This window comes from Jaculus jaculus, chromosome 2 (assembly GCF_020740685.1).
Source record: "Jaculus jaculus isolate mJacJac1 chromosome 2, mJacJac1.mat.Y.cur, whole genome shotgun sequence".
NCBI lineage: Eukaryota > Metazoa > Chordata > Mammalia > Rodentia > Dipodidae > Jaculus > Jaculus jaculus.
Genome location: NC_059103.1, coordinates 51,986,742 through 52,003,902, shown reverse-complemented (window position 1 = coordinate 52,003,902; position 17,161 = coordinate 51,986,742). Strand labels below are relative to the sequence as shown.

At 39.0% G+C, this 17,161-nt stretch overlaps 1 protein-coding gene across 1 annotated transcript in view; it reads right to left on the bottom strand.

The window, feature by feature from the left end:
* LOC101596216 (contactin-associated protein-like 3) overlaps positions 1 to 17,161 on the bottom strand; it is a 246,774-nt gene that overhangs the window by 65,484 nt on the left and 164,129 nt on the right. The window contains exons 8-10 of the mRNA XM_045144614.1: positions 13,521 to 13,782; positions 6,197 to 6,340; positions 3,506 to 3,677 (exon numbers count right to left, since the gene is read on the bottom strand). Coding sequence (XP_045000549.1) covers positions 3,506 to 3,677; positions 6,197 to 6,340; positions 13,521 to 13,782 — 578 coding nt within the window. The remainder of the gene's footprint in view (positions 1 to 3,505; positions 3,678 to 6,196; positions 6,341 to 13,520; positions 13,783 to 17,161) is intronic.

The following is a 17,161-nucleotide window of genomic DNA, read 5'->3' as shown; positions in this document are numbered from 1 at the left end:
AAAATGAACAAAGTTAAAGAGATATATCACACTAACAAAATTTTCTAACTCAATTCCTTGTTCCCCTTGCACACAGTATATAGAATCATAGACCCTCTGCCTCCAGGGATTACTAGAAGAATCTGGGCTGAGGGGGGCGGTGGGGGGAAATGATCTCTGTCACAGGAGAGCCTGAGGTCACAAAAAGTAGAGCCTCCAGTCAGTGAAGTGCTGCATAGTTATGAGGACATGATTTCAGACCCCAGCACCCACGTAACAGCCAGGGTCAGCGCCGTGCAGGTCAGGGGGCAACCTCAGGGTGTTTCTGCGCTCCTTCCACCTTCTTTTGAGAAAAGGTCTCTCTCTTGCCAAGACTATTTGCTAGCTTGATCTTCGGGATTCTCCTGGCCCCACCTCCCATTGCAGTGGGTACATCGCAACTACACAGGCGGGTGTCACTTTGTGTTGGGTTTCAACGGTACTGAGGAAGACTGAACTTGGGCCATCAGGCTTATAATCAGATGCCTTAAACTGCAGAGCTGTTTTCCCAGTCCCCCATGCCACCTTTTAAAATAGCAACTCTCCTTCCCTTCCCCACTTCCACTTCTGAAGATAATGGAACACTTTAAGACCATACCTAACTTGAGGATTCTACAAACTTTAAAAAGATAAGAAGTCCCCACAGCTTGATGTCAACAAGGACAGTGTAACTTTATTTTACAATATTTAAACATAAAAGCTATGTAAACAATGGAGAGCACATCATGATCATAGTCTTCCAACCGAATGCTCTCAATTAGGAAGAATTTACATGCAGTGTGGGGGTAAGAGCACAAAGTGAGCTAGAAGATGCTGGAGAAAGAGTCTGCTTAGGACCATCTAGGCGAGGAGATGGGGTACCTCCCTGCTTAGGGAGCTCCACAGGGCAAGCAAGTACAGAGTCCCATTTCCAGCTTATCACACAGCACCAAGAGCAGAGGTTAAGAATCTGAGGCCAGCATGATGGCTTATGCCTATAATCCCAAAACTCACAAGGCTGAGGTAGGAGGATTACAGGTGAGCTCAAGGCCAACCAAGACTACATATTGAAGTCCAGGCTAGCCTAAGCTCTAGTGTGAAGCTCTTTTGTTAATGTTTATAAAAATGGTTTGCTAACTGGAAGTCTTCGTTTTATCTTTTACTACATATAATACTGTATTTTCAAAATGCAAACACCAGTGACCTAGTTTCCTTACCCTAGGCTCCACCTTTTAAATATTCCCCTCCACCTCCCAATAGAACCAAAGGCTGGTACCTAGACCTCTGCTGGAGAGGACACTTATCTATAGCACTTCATAACAGATTTAATTTGAACATATTTTGTGAGTCATTGGCAAGATAGCACAACAATGACTTACAAGTGGAGGTATCACCCTTGAGCTGACAGCTCTCAGCACTGACAATGTGAGCCTGTCAGGCATCTCCTGGGACCCAGTGACAGTTGAGTGTGGGGTTGCACTTTGCTTGGTGAGAAGGCAACCGGTAGCCATCCCAACAAACTCCCCGTGACCATAACCACAAGCTGATGCAGTCTTGAGTCTGTTCCAAGAATTCTAATGCCATTGGCAAGAGTGATAGTAATTGGAACAGCTTCTTACATATACACTCTTCATCTTTGGATCAATTAATTTTTTCCTACAAGTCAATAAAATGTTCTTAGGGACATTATTCTGTGTTTAATCAAATTCTTATGAGTGAATTGTTCATTTGGTGGGCATTATGTTCTTTTAATACATCACTACGCACGATTATAGACTAAAACCTGCTTAGCTTGTGGCTTTATACAAAATGTTTAAAACAGGATGACTAACAGATTATTCTCCATGAAGTAGAAGAAAATGAATTCTGAAGAGTCTTCTACATGTGGATATAAGCTTTTAAATGTTAATCTATGGCATTAATAAATTAATTTTTAGCCAATACATAATAATGGTACAGATTTGGGGGTGCAGTATAATGTTTTCATCCATGTATGTATGTAATGATAAGCATTTATTTAGTGACAACAGACATCCAAGGCAAGACACTAAGGCATATTCTATGTAGATATAGGGTTCTGTCATGTTTGAGAAGTGATTACTTTCAACCAAAATCGTTACAGAGGTAAAGTACAACTGGCAACAAAAATATTTAGTTTTACAAAATTAAAATGTTTGAGCCAAAGGTATGGTTCTGTTCATAAAATACTTGCCATGCAAGCATGAGGACCTAAGTGTGGATCCCCAGAAACGATGTAAAAGCTGGGTGTGCACACCTGTAGTCCAGGCCCTTGGGAGACAGAGGTAGACAGAGTTTTGGTGTAAGCTGGCTAGGTAAACTAGCTGAGTGAGTGAGCCCGGGGTTCAGTGAGTGACCCTGTCTCATTAAGGTGGAGGCAATAGAAGGGGATTACCTGATATCCATTGTCCTTTGGCCCCCACACACGTGCCCCCACACACAAACATGCACACACACACGTAAACATGTTTGCCTTGTCTCTACATTGCACTGAAGCACTGTGTACACATCTTCAGCCTCTAGGGCTCAGTGTTTTCTGCAAGGACGTGACTTCTTACTTGCTCTGCAGAGCAGGTGGAATTTGATGCTGCTGCAAGTAGAAAGAATGGTAGCCTGTCCAATTCCTCCGCCCCCAAATATCATCCAACCCCCAAGGTGTGGTTGCAAACACTGACTTGAAAATCATGAACCTGGGGCCATTTTAAGTTAAAGTTCATGAGGGAAATATCTTCTTAAAAATGAAAGCCGGGCGTGGTGGCGCATGCCTTTAATCCCAGCACTTGAGAGGCAGAGGTAGGAGGATCGCCGTGAGTTCTAGGCCACCCTGAGACTACATAGTGAATTCCAGGTCAGCCTGAGCCAGAGTGAGACCCTGCCTCGAAAAACCAAAAAAAAAAAAAAAAGATACCATTGGGCTGGAGAGATGACCCAGTGAAGAAAAGGCACTGGGTTTCAAAGCTTGCTACCCTGGATTCGATTCCCCAGTACACATACAGCCAGTTATACAAAGTAGTACTTGCATCTGGAGTTTGTCTGCTTTGGCAAGAGGCCCTAGTGTGCACATCTATCTCTTTCTCTCCCTCTCTTGCGAATGAATAAGTAAAAATATTTTTTAAAAATGTTATCATTTGATAAGCTGGGCGTGGTGGTGCACACCTTTAATCCCAGCACTTGGGAGGCAGAGGTAGGAGAATCGCCCAGAGTTCGAGGCCACCCTGAGACTACATAGTGGATTCCAGGTCAGTCTTAGCTAGAGTGAGACCATACCTCAACAACACCCTTCCCCCCCCAAAAAAGTTATCATTTGAAAAAAATTGTGTTTTGTACAATTGAAGATATGAAGAGGCGCTTTTCTAATCTTCACTGTATATATGTTTATTTTATTCTCTGAAGAGAGATGATAGAAAAAAGACACAATGGAATTTCACCCCATTTGTTTTCCTCTCCCGCGTTTGAAAATAGGCTAAAAACGACCTAGGATGGCCCTCACCTGTCTGTGATGCCGCAGGAGTCAATCTGGAGGTCACCAAAGCTCCCTAGCGCCCCCTGCTGTACTGAGATAGGATCCACCTCTTGGTCACCGATGGAGATGAGCCTCAGGCAGCCCTGGAACCCTCTCAGGGGACTTCCACAACCAGAACTAGACCTGTTGTGGGGACAGCCTGAATCAAGACACAACAGTAAGAGGTCAGACACCATAACAAAATTCCACAGTCAGCTATAAGAAGACTGCAGCTTCCTTTTGCTGACGTTCCCGAGGCACAAAGTTGGATGTGATGTTACATCATTCATTAGAAAGGCCATAAGGACACGTATTAGAATTGTTTGTTTGTACGATAATACCTAGAATTCAGAATTTTTTTAAAAAATGGGTTACAATTAAAAGTTAACATTTCTATAGCAAGAATTGTTGTTTATCCAGGTGAAGAAAAGCTAGACTTTAAAATCATGCCTAAGACATTAGGATGCATTTTAGTATTGTGTACTTAACATTTTGGTGTATAAGTGAAAGAAATGAAAATGGAGGTGAAATTAAATAAATTATGTGCTATGTTTCATTTAAGAGATGCTGGACTTATGAAGCAAGAAATGTGCTGGCTACAATACACAGTTGAATGCTCCCATCTGGCTAAAATATATTAAACATGTACTCAGTAAGTATTTTGTTTGTTATGATGTATGTACATTTGAGAATATTAAAAAAATCTATCCTGACTGGACTGAAATATTTTCCAGTGATTTTAAAGGAAATATTGTAATCACTTATATAACCAAAGACAATATCCTAATTTAACACAAAAGTAATAGGAGCCACCACAGAGTTAGGGTACATAATAATAAATAGATAATTACCAGCACAGAAGGCCTCGTGAATAGAAAGAAATGGAACTGACATTTGATTATTTCTGAGAGTATAAGTTTAAAATGAGTCTCATCACACACATAAATTAGGTTTACCAAGGTCACATACAAATAGTAATGCTTATGACATAGCTTCTGTTCACTGTGTAGGCTTTCTGGAAGAGGAATACTTATACAAGAAGCATGAATGCCAGGTTTGGTCACATGGGTCTGCAATCCCAGGTCCTTGGGAAGCTGGAGAGGGAGGATCACAAGTTCAAGGCCTGCCTGGGATACATAACGAGTTCAAGACCAGATTGGGCAACTCAATGAGACCCTGTCTCAAAAAGAGTTCTGGAGATGTAACTCAGTGGTAGAGCACTTACCTAACATATGCAAGGTCTTTGGCTCAATCCCCAGTATAAAAATACATACTCACATACACACATACATCCATACACACACATATACATAGGAAGTATGAGCAAGGCCATAACTATGATTCATATGAAGCACTTTTGCCTCCCATAGTCCAAATATCCACAAAAATAGTGGCTTGAACTCGCCATTACTGCCTACTAGGCTGCAATATAGACATTTACTTATAAGAAATAACCCAAATTAAGTTTTACTTGTTTGTAAACCAAGCATGGTTCAAGTCACTTATGAGGCCAACCTGGTTTTGTTTGCTCAGAGATTCTTCAGTCAATTTTAATTTATTTCAACAACACAAATATATACTGCGTGGCAGAGAACACATCAGTGAAATCTTTGAATAAATGTACTTATTGCATACCTAATTAACAATGTTACAAAAATAACAAAGAACTCTACCATGGCACATTTCAAATAAAACAAAATCAGTTCTAACCTCAAAAACTGTGCTTGAGTATTCACAGTGCACACATTCTTTGTGAAATTTTACAGATACTGATGATGCAGAATATATATAACTGCGTGCAGAAAGTGTTTTCGCCTAGATCTGTGGTTCTTCTTGTGTAGGATTTTTAGCTCTTATAAGAAAGGGGGGCTGTATTACACATGATTGAATTACTTAACTAGCACCAAGTGTTTATGCATTCGCCAAATATGTTGTGAGACTAAGTCTACATTTGCCATGGATTTTTCTACTGAAGACTTTTCTACTTAAAAATGAGTTTTCTTATTTCTATGGAATGAAAACAGAATTCTTGAATGTGCAGGGATCCATGCTAATGTGCTCTGTTTTCTCACTTGATTATTGGTTTCCAGGGTACATAAATGTAATATTTTGATTCATACTATATCCCATATGGAAACAGATTGAGTTCTATATTGGAAAAAAATGGACATTTTTATCCAGAATAATACTAGGAAGAGTCTTCCTGGGTGCAACTGATTGCTGTCAGTTCTTGTTGCTATAACTAAATGCCATGGACTCATCATTTCTCACAGATCAAATTGCCCAAAGATCTGGTGTCTGGTAAGAGCCTGTTTTCTGACTCATAAATGGTGATTTCTTGCTATGTCCTAACATAATGGAAAGAGCCCTCGAGAGATTTAGGGGTGCTGAATTATATACCTTTATAAGACCAACAAGAAGGATCTCTGTGGAGTGTGGGGGGAGAGGACAGGGAGAAGACTAACAATGATACCAACTTGACTGTATTCACTGAGTACAAAACTAATAATAAATAAAGATAAATAAATAATAAACCTACAAAGATATGTGGTATGTGATAGAGACATAATTTATCTCTTAGCATTAACTCGATTAAATGTGGTGAGAGGCCCAGAATGCAAGGCAGTAAAGGAGAAATGTCTCACTGTCTGCCAGTGCAGTTGAGTTGCCTTCACTCACCTCCAAAATAATAGCTGTCACCTGAACGAATGAGCTCAAGCACCAGGGATTGAACATCAGTGTCACCATCCACCCCCAGACTCAGGTGGCTCCATTTAGCAGATAAGGACACAGAATGCCACTGTCCATCATTTAGTCCAGCACCTGGAAGAAATAAAATTACATACAGACATCTAAATTCTGAACTTTGAAACCACTTGAGAACTGTTTCCAGATCACTGAATAAGTTGGAGAAAAGTATGATTTATGTGTAGATATCTTACTGAAAGGAAAAAAGTAGCCACTTTTCCTTAATGAAAGGGTTGTTTTTATTATGACAACACATGCATAAAAAAGCCTTCCCTCTAAAGAGTCAACTATCATCAGTGCTGACAATGCATTGAAAGTATCACTTAAATTTAATTATTCAAATAAGTGTGTCAGGTGTCTTTTTCAGTGGGATTCAAAGGTAGTTTAGTTCAGTTTCAAATGCAAAATTTACTTGCTTCATTGACTCTAACAAAAAGAAATAGTTTCAAAGAGTTAGGAAAGAGAATTGATAAAATAGAGTCAAGAATAATTGTGAAAGGCTTTGAATGGGAAGCAAAGATCATGAGCAGCCTACCCTGGGGCCCACTCAGGCAAGCTGCTTTTCCTGTGAGAGCAACTTCATAGCTCTGCCAGTTGCAGAAAACTGACAGTAATGCAAAATAATTTTTGTCCAAACAAATGCAAATTACTCTGCCTGTGAGATGCAACTCATTATTGTACTGATTCATATCTGCCCATAAATTTATTTTGGCAATCCTTATTTGCTTATGTGCCTGATACTTTGAATTCTCTCCTAAACTGGTTATATGACTAATTTACTCATTAATTAATGAGGTAAATAAAATTAATTTTTGCATGTGTATGTGTGTGTAGTGCCTGTGTCTATGTATATGTGTGTTCATATGTGTATGGGTACAGGTGTGTGTGTGTGCAAATGCATACTCACTAGTGTGTGGATGTGTATGAATGCCAGAGGTTTGCATTGGGCATCTTCCTCAATCACTTTCTATCTTATTTGGTAAATATTTTATTTATTTGAGAGACAGAGACAGAAGGAGGCAGGCAGAGAGAGAATGGGCACATGAGGGCCTCCTGCCCCTGCAAATGAACTCCATATGCATGCATCATTTTGTGCATTTACAATGGTATTGGGGAGTTGAACCCAGACTGTTGGGCCTTGTAAGCAGGTGCTTTAACTCTGAGCCATCTCTCCAACCCAATATTATTTTTATTACAATGAATTTGGAGTTCACTGACTGGACTAGACTGGCTAGCCAGCAACTTCAGGTCTCCCCATCTTCACCTCCCCAGCACTGGCATTGCAGGCATCCACTGCCACACCTGGCTCTCATGTGGGTCCAGAGGATCTGAACTCATACTTCATATGTGTGCAGAAAGCACTTTAGTGACTGAGTCATCTCCCCAGCCCAAGTAAAGTTCTTTATATATACTCATGTGTCATAGGAATAAACACATTATGATTATGGGTATGACTGAACCTTCTTTTAAACATCATTTCATGTTTGATTGAAAATGCTCAGACGGAGCCAGGCATGGTGGCACACGCCTTCAATCCCAGCACTCAGGAGGATCGCTGTGAGTTCAAGGCCACCCTGAGACTACATAGTGAATTCCAGGTTAGCCTGGGCTAGAGCAAGACCCTACCTCAAAAAACCAATATATATGTGTATGTATGTGTATGGTCTACAGAATGAGTTCCAGGTCAGCCTAAATTAGAGCGATACCTTGAAAGAACCAAACCAAGCAAACAAGAAAGCTCAGACAATTACTAGAGGTATATTGTACATATAAGTATACTCTTTTTAAGTGCTTACATTTACATCTAAATTATTATATTACTCTTACTTTTAATTTTACTTCTGAAATAATATGATATGAATTGTTCTTTATCATAAATTTAAGCATTAAAAATCACTACAGGTAGTCTATCTTTGTTTTCACATGGTAATCTCAATATGTGAAGTGTACATGTTGATAAATAGGTTAAAATCAACTTGTCCTATTAACATTGCACTAATGTTTATAACAGGCCAAGATAAAAACTAATATGGGAACCAAATATCTTTTAATAACCTTTAGACTTATAGGAGATTTCTGTAACTTTGATGTTTAGACAATGTTCTTAGGAAACCTGCTAATTATTGAATGACTGTGTGGAAATGATTTCCTTTCCATACATGCATTTTTGTATCATTAATGTATCATCAGCATTTCACATATACTAGTTCTTAGGATTAAAAAAATCAATAATATCACAGTTTTCCCTTTTAGCCTTCAGTGATGTGTAAATCAGACACAGAAATATGTAAGAATAATGTAGAGGAAAACTCGTTCTTTAAAAACTTTCTATATATGCATATATGTGTGTGTGTGTGTGTGTGTGTGTGTGTGTATTAATTGTACATGGTACTATGTTACATAAAGACATTTTCATACAGGCATGTGTTATGCATTCAGCATGTTCTCCCAGATTGTCCCCTTCCCTTCCTTTTGCCCCTCCCATTAACCCCTTGTTCCCCTAGACAGTTTTACTTGTACTTTCATATACATGCTCTGATGTACTGATATAAACCTAGGAACCACAAGTAAATTATTGAAATCGTTTATTTTTTAGCATACCTGGGTGGACTCCAAATTAGTTTCTATAACTGAGATACTACTTTAAAGCTCTTGTATGATCTTGTGTCAAGTCTGTAACATTTTTCAATTCAGAGGAACATAGTCACCTTCACAAAACTCTGAGCTAAAGCAAGTGCTGACTGACTTAAGAACCTTTATCTATTTAGTTTAGTTTAAATATTTTTTTTATTTATTTGCAAGTAGAGAGAGAGAGAGGGAGAGAGAATGGGCACACCATGGTCTACTGCCACTGCAAACAGTTTCCAGATGCATATGCCACTTTGTACATCTAGCTTTACGTTAGTACTAGGGATTTGAACCCAGGCCACAAGGCTTTGTAAGCATGTGCCTTTAACTGTTGGACATCTCTCTGAGCCTCTAAGGACTTTCATTATCTTTAATTCTAGTTATGGTGCAAACGATCACTGCAGAAAATGCTTGTTCAGCTCCTCACTCCGATTTAATTAATGTAGGAAAAGACTGATGCCTTTGAATTGGGCAAAAGGGATTACTGGGTACCTCTCTTCTTGAGGGAAGGATTATTCTGATTTCATCAGGTGATAAACCTTTATTCTTGACAAAGCTGTTTTGCAGCTGTGTAGTGATAGCAATTAACTTGTAGAAACCAGGCAGGGATGTAAATTATGCTTGTCCATTGCAGTCCACACTCTGCAGGAAAGGAACAGTCAATTTTTCCTTTGCTGTGAATATTGACAGGTTTTGTGAGGTTGCAATTGCCTGTAATTTCATGTTAGCATTCCTTTTCAACTAGAAACACGTGGGACTTGAAAATTCTTTATTAAACTGACTTTACTAGGATAGAAAGAAGCAAACAACATACATAAGAGCAAAAACACAAACAGCAACCTCTCTTAGGGTGAGATCTACTCTTCTTTTTCTTAGAGCACTTCCTTCTGAAAAACCTATTGCTGTTTCTGGTTTTGTTTTTTTTTTCCTTTGAGGTACATGCAAATACTTTTAAAAGTCCATTTTAGGGCTGGAGAGATGGCTTAGCGGTTAAGCTCTTGCCTGTGAAGCCTAAGGACCCCGGTTCAAGGCTCGATTTCCCCAGGACCCATGTTAGCCAGATGCAAAAGGGGGCGCATGCCTGGAGTTCGTTTGCAGTGGCTGGAGGCCCTGGCGCACCCATTCTCCCTCTTTCTATCTGTCTCTTTCTCTGTCTGTTGCTCTCAAATAAATAAATAAAAATAAAAACAAAACAAAAAATGTCCAATTTGTATTTATTTATTCATTTTAAAGAAAGAGAGGGGGAAGGAGGGAAAAGCAGGGAGAGAGAGAGAGAGAGAGAGAGAGAGAGGGAGGGAGGGAGAGAATGAGCACTCCAAGGCCTCTAGCCACTGCAAATGAACTCCAGATACATGTGCCAACTTGTGCATCTGGATAACATGGGTTCTGAGGAACCAAACCTACATCCTAAAGCTTCAAAGGAAAGTGCCTTAACCACTAAGTTATTTCCCTAAAAGTTCAGTTTTAAAACAACTTTTAAAAATATTGTTTAAAAGTTCTTTCACTTTTGTTTAGTTTTTTTCCTAGTTTTATGACCTAAGAAACATTTTTTCTTGAGGTCTTTGCAGACATTACTTTGAAATGTAGATGTCAAAAAAAAAAAACAAAAAAACAACAAAACACAAAAACTAGCATATTGGCATGGAGTACAAGCAAGGTAATTTTCTTCTGCAAGTACTTGGCCAGCAACACAGGCCACAAAGATCACAGATTCTGCCCTGCCCTGGAGAGACTAGAACTATCTGATTCAGCCTCCTCCAAGATAATGGTAGCAGCAGCTTCCTGCTTCTTCCTGAAAGCTCTTCCTGAACTTTGTGGGGGAGGGGTGGGGGAGCAGGGTTGCCACTCATGGGCAGGCCCTTTCTGAGCCTCCTGGACCCTCCTCCTAGACCCATACTCAATCAAGGTCCACTATATACATTTGAACCTGGCATTGAGACTCATCCTGATTGGATGCTTAATGATAAAATGACTTGATCCAAGCCTGCCATGAATCTCTCAGTCCTTCCTTCTCTCCCTGTCTGAGAGTGGGTGATCCCTCTTGGCTTGGGAGCTTTTCTTCGCTTTTATTTTTATTCTCCTAATATAAATCTTTCATAATTTACCCTTCTCTGTGTCTGCAGTTTTTAATTCTTTGCGACTCATAGACAACAACTTAAGACATGAGAGCCACTGACTTGGGGAATTCAAAGCCCTCTCAAGGCTCTCTTCAGCAACAATATTTCTCTGTGGGATTTTAGATACAGTACAAGTTTTAACTCTCTGATTGTTATTGAGATAGGAGAACTGCTGGGTTTCCTATGAGATGCTGCAGGGGTCTCACCTTTCTCTCCGGTTCCTAGGGAAATTTAAGATGGACTATAGGTGGCAAACAATACTATGAAGTCCTCATTTTTTATCTCAAGGACATCTGTACCATGGGTTAAACTGGCTTGCAGGCAATGGCTTTCTGCCTTGGTGATCTCTTTAGCATTGCCTGAAGCATACATCTCAGTCTGGTTCGATACTTAAGCAGTAGTAAAGCTATTTCATTCTTTTCTATCTTGTGAAGGGAATTCACTATGCTGACAGGAAATTTTATCTTTATTTCCCCCAAAACTGGTTCCTTCATTGATTAATGAGGTAAATAAAATCCTTGACACATAGTCACTATATATACGTCATGATTTTATACTTTCTTAAGGGACAAGCCCTGTCAGTGAGAAAATAGGTCTGCAATTTTAAAAGATAAAGAACATATATCACCTGGTATGGGGCACCTGCCTATAGTCCCAGCATTTGGAAGGCAGAGGCAGAAGGATTAGAAATTCAAAGACCTCCTCAGCTATACAGAGAGTTTGAGGTAAGTCTAGGCTACATAAGACCTTGTCTAAGCAAACAAACAATAAAACAACAAAAGAAAATCGATATCTTCTACGAATATCTCTGTTTCACCCCCATTATTTACTAAGGAACTGAGGTAGTTGGTACGAATTATAATATCTGGGCTTGCTAGATGATTCCAGAAGTTATGAAATGATGAAATAAGGCCCCGCCATTTGAAATTTTCTTCACAGGCCTCAAAATCCTCCTGCCATAAAAACGTCTATTCAAAGGTGGCTCTAGTGAGCCAAAAGTAATCCCCCTTTTTAAGTATGACAAATGCCTGGTCTCGAGGCAGAGGTAAAAGGATCTCCATGAGTTCGAGGCCACCCTGAGACTACATAATGAATTCCAGGTCAGCTTCAGCTACAGTGAGACACTACTTCGAAAAACAAACAAACAAAAAAACTAAACAAACCACAACAAAAAACCCTGAAAAGTTCCTGCTATTATAAGAAAAGTTCTCATGTAATTTGATGGCAATTTTGGCATGATGCTGACATAGGACTTAGATCTTGTCCTAACTTTGCCAATCCAATCAGAACATTTAGCTCCATAGTCGCAAAATTTGCCCTCAGCATATAGCATGTAAAGGGGATTTGAACTCCTAACTCAGTAGGCAAAATATATGCCCAACCACATCCTTAATAGGAAATGGGACAAAAGAGGGCCGTCAGGGGTTAGGCATCCTCCTAATAAAAGTAGATTTCCTTCTAAGTGTTCTTCCTGAAAAAAAGACCTAAGGCTTACCACTTCTTAAGTGAAGACAACTGAGGTCCTGTGACTTTCAATCCCAAGGGCGGTAGAGGAGCTCAGTGCTAGGCTGTGAGAATTGTCTTGGTTGTCAACCTGGCTGATCGAAAGATGCCCAGCGGAGGGGAAGTGCACCTCTGAGTGAATCTTCGCATGCATTTCAAGAGAGGATTGACATGTGGGATACTGTGAGTGTGGGTGGCACCCCTGAATGGACTGAGGATGGGACAGAAAAAGTTGGAGGAGAAGGATGCCAGTGCCCACGTGCAAGGTCTGTTTCTGCTGCGTCTGCCCTGATGCCGTTTCTCATGAGCACTGGACGCTGGCTTCTTTGGCTTCCATACCAGCAACCCTCCAGGGTGCTTCGAGGGCCTCGATGATGAGCTGGGCTTGTGGAGGCTCCTCCTTAAACTGAGCAGCTCCTGGGTCTCTGCCTCTCCAAGGTCTGCTGGCCATTGCTGGGCTACCCAGACTCTTATGTAAGCCATTTTCATAATATGTACATATATTCAACCTGTTCCTCCAGAGATCCCTAACTCATACGTGGGCTGCTGAGAACATGCATGAGCATCAGCTCGGTATTTGATGGCTCCTTTCAGGAGAAGGTGACGATTGTCCACTGCCTACTGTACTAGTGGACATTTACCCATCAGAGTAAAGAAGAGAGAGGAAAAGTGAATGCTTCTTTGTGGTATCTGCTTCAGGAAGTCTCTTCTATGTTTTGGGATGTAGGCTGCTTTTGTCAGGAAATAGCGCTTAAGAGTAATATAAATTTTTCATGAATATTGAGATTTTATTAAATGTGTATTTCTTATTTTTGTACATGATAATTTTTGTGACATATTACTATAGCAATAAAGGCTGTGGGTATAAGCAGCCTGGAACATCCTAACATGGAGATGACAAACCCCTTCTTCTGAATAAAGGCCTCGAGTATCTTGTTATCCCACTTATTACAAAATGGCTCAACAATCTTCTGGTAGTTTGTAAGGTTTATGGGATATTGTATTACCTGCTGTGACGTTCCTTGGGGATTGTCCTGTCTGGGAGAGACTCAGTGTGAGTTTTCCATCCTTAAGAAAGAGGACCAAACTTCCTGAACCATGCCAAAGTTCACCAAAAAGCAAATGCCCCGCTTTGTTCCATGTTCGGAACTGAAAAGTGACAGATATTTTATCCTTCCCAGGGTTGCCTGGAAGAGCCAGATAACTCCTGGGACTCAGAAATGTCACCGGAACAGTGTGCGGTTGTGGACACGAGAAGGACACATTTCCCTATAAATAAAACCAAAGGATAGGTTAAAAACCTTAGCATGTACTTCTGTCCAGCTAGAGATAGGCTTGGCAAAGGTTCATATAGTCTTAATAAACTCCCCGATCAAGGTTATGTTTATCTTCCATTGTAAGCATTATTGTCATCTGGCCAACCAACCCATAAGGCATTTTTGTTGTTGAATTTCTCCACTTAGCAAAGGACTTAATAACATGACCAACTCAATAGGGGTTTACTCCGAGTCATTTATTTCTCAGTCCCTCTGCTCAGCCTGAGGCTGCAAGGGCAGGACAGTACCATGTTCTGTCTTTCTGAGCTCCATTTGGTCCTAAACATCAATCTGCTTTGTAGAAGCTTCATTCTTTTCCTCATTCCTCCATTAGCTAATGAGCTGGTTCTATCTTTGATACATGCTTGTTTGATATTTGCATGAGACATGTTTTTTTAGCTTTTGGGAAATTATACTTTGATGGTATACCAAATGTTTTCTATATCTAGCAGTTTTCTTGCATAGTTTTAGCATGAAAATATTAACTTTTATACAATCTGTGGTTCCTTTTATAACTCTCAGTTTCCAGTCTTGTTAGAAAAGTTTTACACCTTCTACTACATTCAACACATAACCCTTCAGATATTCTTCCAAGAATTCTTATTGTTGTCACTTGTTTATCATCCTCCTGAAATTTACATATGTTTTGCTATATGAAATATGTAAAAGAGATTCAGATTATTTTCTGCATGTAGACATTTATTTGTTACAGCAGAATTTATGAGATAAGTCATGAATTTTGCACTGAATAGACACATATATCTTATCACTATGACTCTGCATGGGCTCTAGGGTCTCTCAGGGATGTCTACTTTATTCTATCAACTTGTCTATTCCTATCCAACATCATGTTGATTCCAATATAGTGGTTCTTAGCTGTTTAATATCTAACCATGTTACTACCCATGTTACTGATTTGTTTGTTTTGTTTTATTTTAGGTGGTGGAATAGAGAATATTTAGGTATTTATTCATACATGCGAATTTTAATTTAATAGGGAAATTCCAGAAATCCTGGTCCTAACTAGAATTTTCTTTGAATTGTTTTTATTATTATACTATATATAAATTTAGAGAAAAACATTACTAAAGCAATATAGATAAGCTAAGGGCAGTAGTTCAACCCTTGCTGAATGGCCAACTAACCATAGACCTATTAAAACCCCACAACCAGAACCATTAAATCCCAATTTCTGTGAATAGATTCAAGTCACATTATCTCTTAAGCTTCAGATCCTTTCAAGATAAATCCAAGTTTAAGAAACATTGGTGAAGGAATTGGTGTCATTTTTAAGACTAAATTACATATATATTTCAAATATCTGTCCTAATGTATTTCAGAAACTAACAAAATTGAGTTTTCATCTAAAAATATTCTTTAATATATAAGTATACATGCATGTATATCAGAACATTTATTTTTACCTCTTAAAAAAATCTGCTGAATATAAAATGTTTTTATAATAAAATATTTTTTAATAAACACAAAAAGGTTAACAGTAATAGACACTTCTACACAGTTTACATTTAGTCATTTGACCATTAGGGTTTTTATTTTCTTATCAGCTCCAGGTTTATTGATTGTACAGATTTAGCTTAACATGACTGCAGCCAACTTGAGAGGTAACCTCTATGATCTTCTGATCCTGGTCCCCCAAATATACATAATTCTTTGATGTTAGCTTAATCTAACTGAGGTATATTCTGGCTGGACTAAGATCATTTTGTATAACCTGCATATACTTCTGACTCAGTCAGGAATCTACTTGGTCTTACTAGTACTGGGAACCATGTTCCTGTGAGTAAGCCCTCAGTAAATTTTGCTCTGTCAATCCTTGATGTGCCACTTCTTTTTCTTCATTCTCGCTGCACTATGGGGCTGGTTGTCATAGGTTGGAGCCAAGTTGTTCTGGAACATTTGACCTCATTGATTAGTGGGCAGGTGCTCACTACTACACAGAAACAGTTTCTTGCCATGGATGAAAGTTGAATGAACCATATCTGATACAATTCTGCTAAATTGTGAAATATTTTCCTGGAAAATTTGTAACAACTATTTTTCTTTTTTCACAAAGAATACATAAAAAGTATAAAGGTTTCAAAATTGAATTATTTTTATATAGCTCAATTTAGAAAGTATTTTCTTCTGGTCTGTTTTTCTGTAAAACTCAAACATTTCAACATCTCTCTACAATGTAGTTAGTCAACCCATTTTTGTTAGGATAGTTAGGATTCCAGAGAGCTTGGGATAATTGTGGTTCCCCTGATTGATTGGCTAGAAGTAACACCATCAATAAATCCATCCATAATCTAGAGTAATATGAAATTAATATGAAAAACTACTGTTTATATTCTTTGTGTGATTGTTTACTCCATTTATTTCAAAACAAAACTTGGGATAGTAGCCCAGAGACGTTAGTGCGTTTGGGGTGATTCTTTTTCATACCGCACCATGGCAAACAAAAGACAACTCTAGTTTCAGAAAGTGCTACATTGGGCTTGCAGGTATGGTTTCCCATTGGCCAGACAAATCTTTGCATAAGCATGATTTCCAATATAGTCCTTCCCAGGAAGCTGATGTCAGTGACCAGCTACCTCCTTTCTCTTTCCTGCTCAAGAACTACTTAATAGTTCAGTCTCTCCTTGAGCAGGCACTTTAGATAGGACTGGCCAATGTATCTGCTCTCCATTTACATTTATTCTTGTCACAGACACCTGCTTTCTCTGGGGTCTTTGCAATCTTCCTGGTGAAATCTCCCTTCTCCCGCATCTTGATACCATTGGTCACTTGTGTCGTCTCAGCACAGTGCTGCTTGTAGTCGGTTTTAGACATATCTTTTTTATTTCTTCATTTTTTTGTCCTCTTAACCTTCTTAGAAGATTCATAGGCCTTGGGATTACTCTTGCCCTATATCACATACTAACCCAAGTGATGTAGACATTTTGTGTCCTGTTGCATCAGAACCAAAGATATTTTCAGGTTTGAGCACTACCACCCAACTTCTGGTGGTAAGTTACAGGAAAGCAAACATTTTCAGGAACAGTAGAGTATGCATCTAAGATTTGCTGACATAAAGCATGAACTTGGCCTGTAACCCAAAAGTTAAATATTTTAAATTTTAAACATAAAAAGAAGCTTATAAACTATTTATCTGGAAACATTTATAGTTGATTAGAGAATAGTTCATTAGGGATTTTCGTTGCAAAATAATTGGTCTCCTGAGAATAATAATACATAAAATACTTGAGACGTGAATTCTGATTTCAATGCAAAAATAAGATGCTATCTTAATTCATATTGAAATTAAATAACCACATCCCATTAGGTAGGCT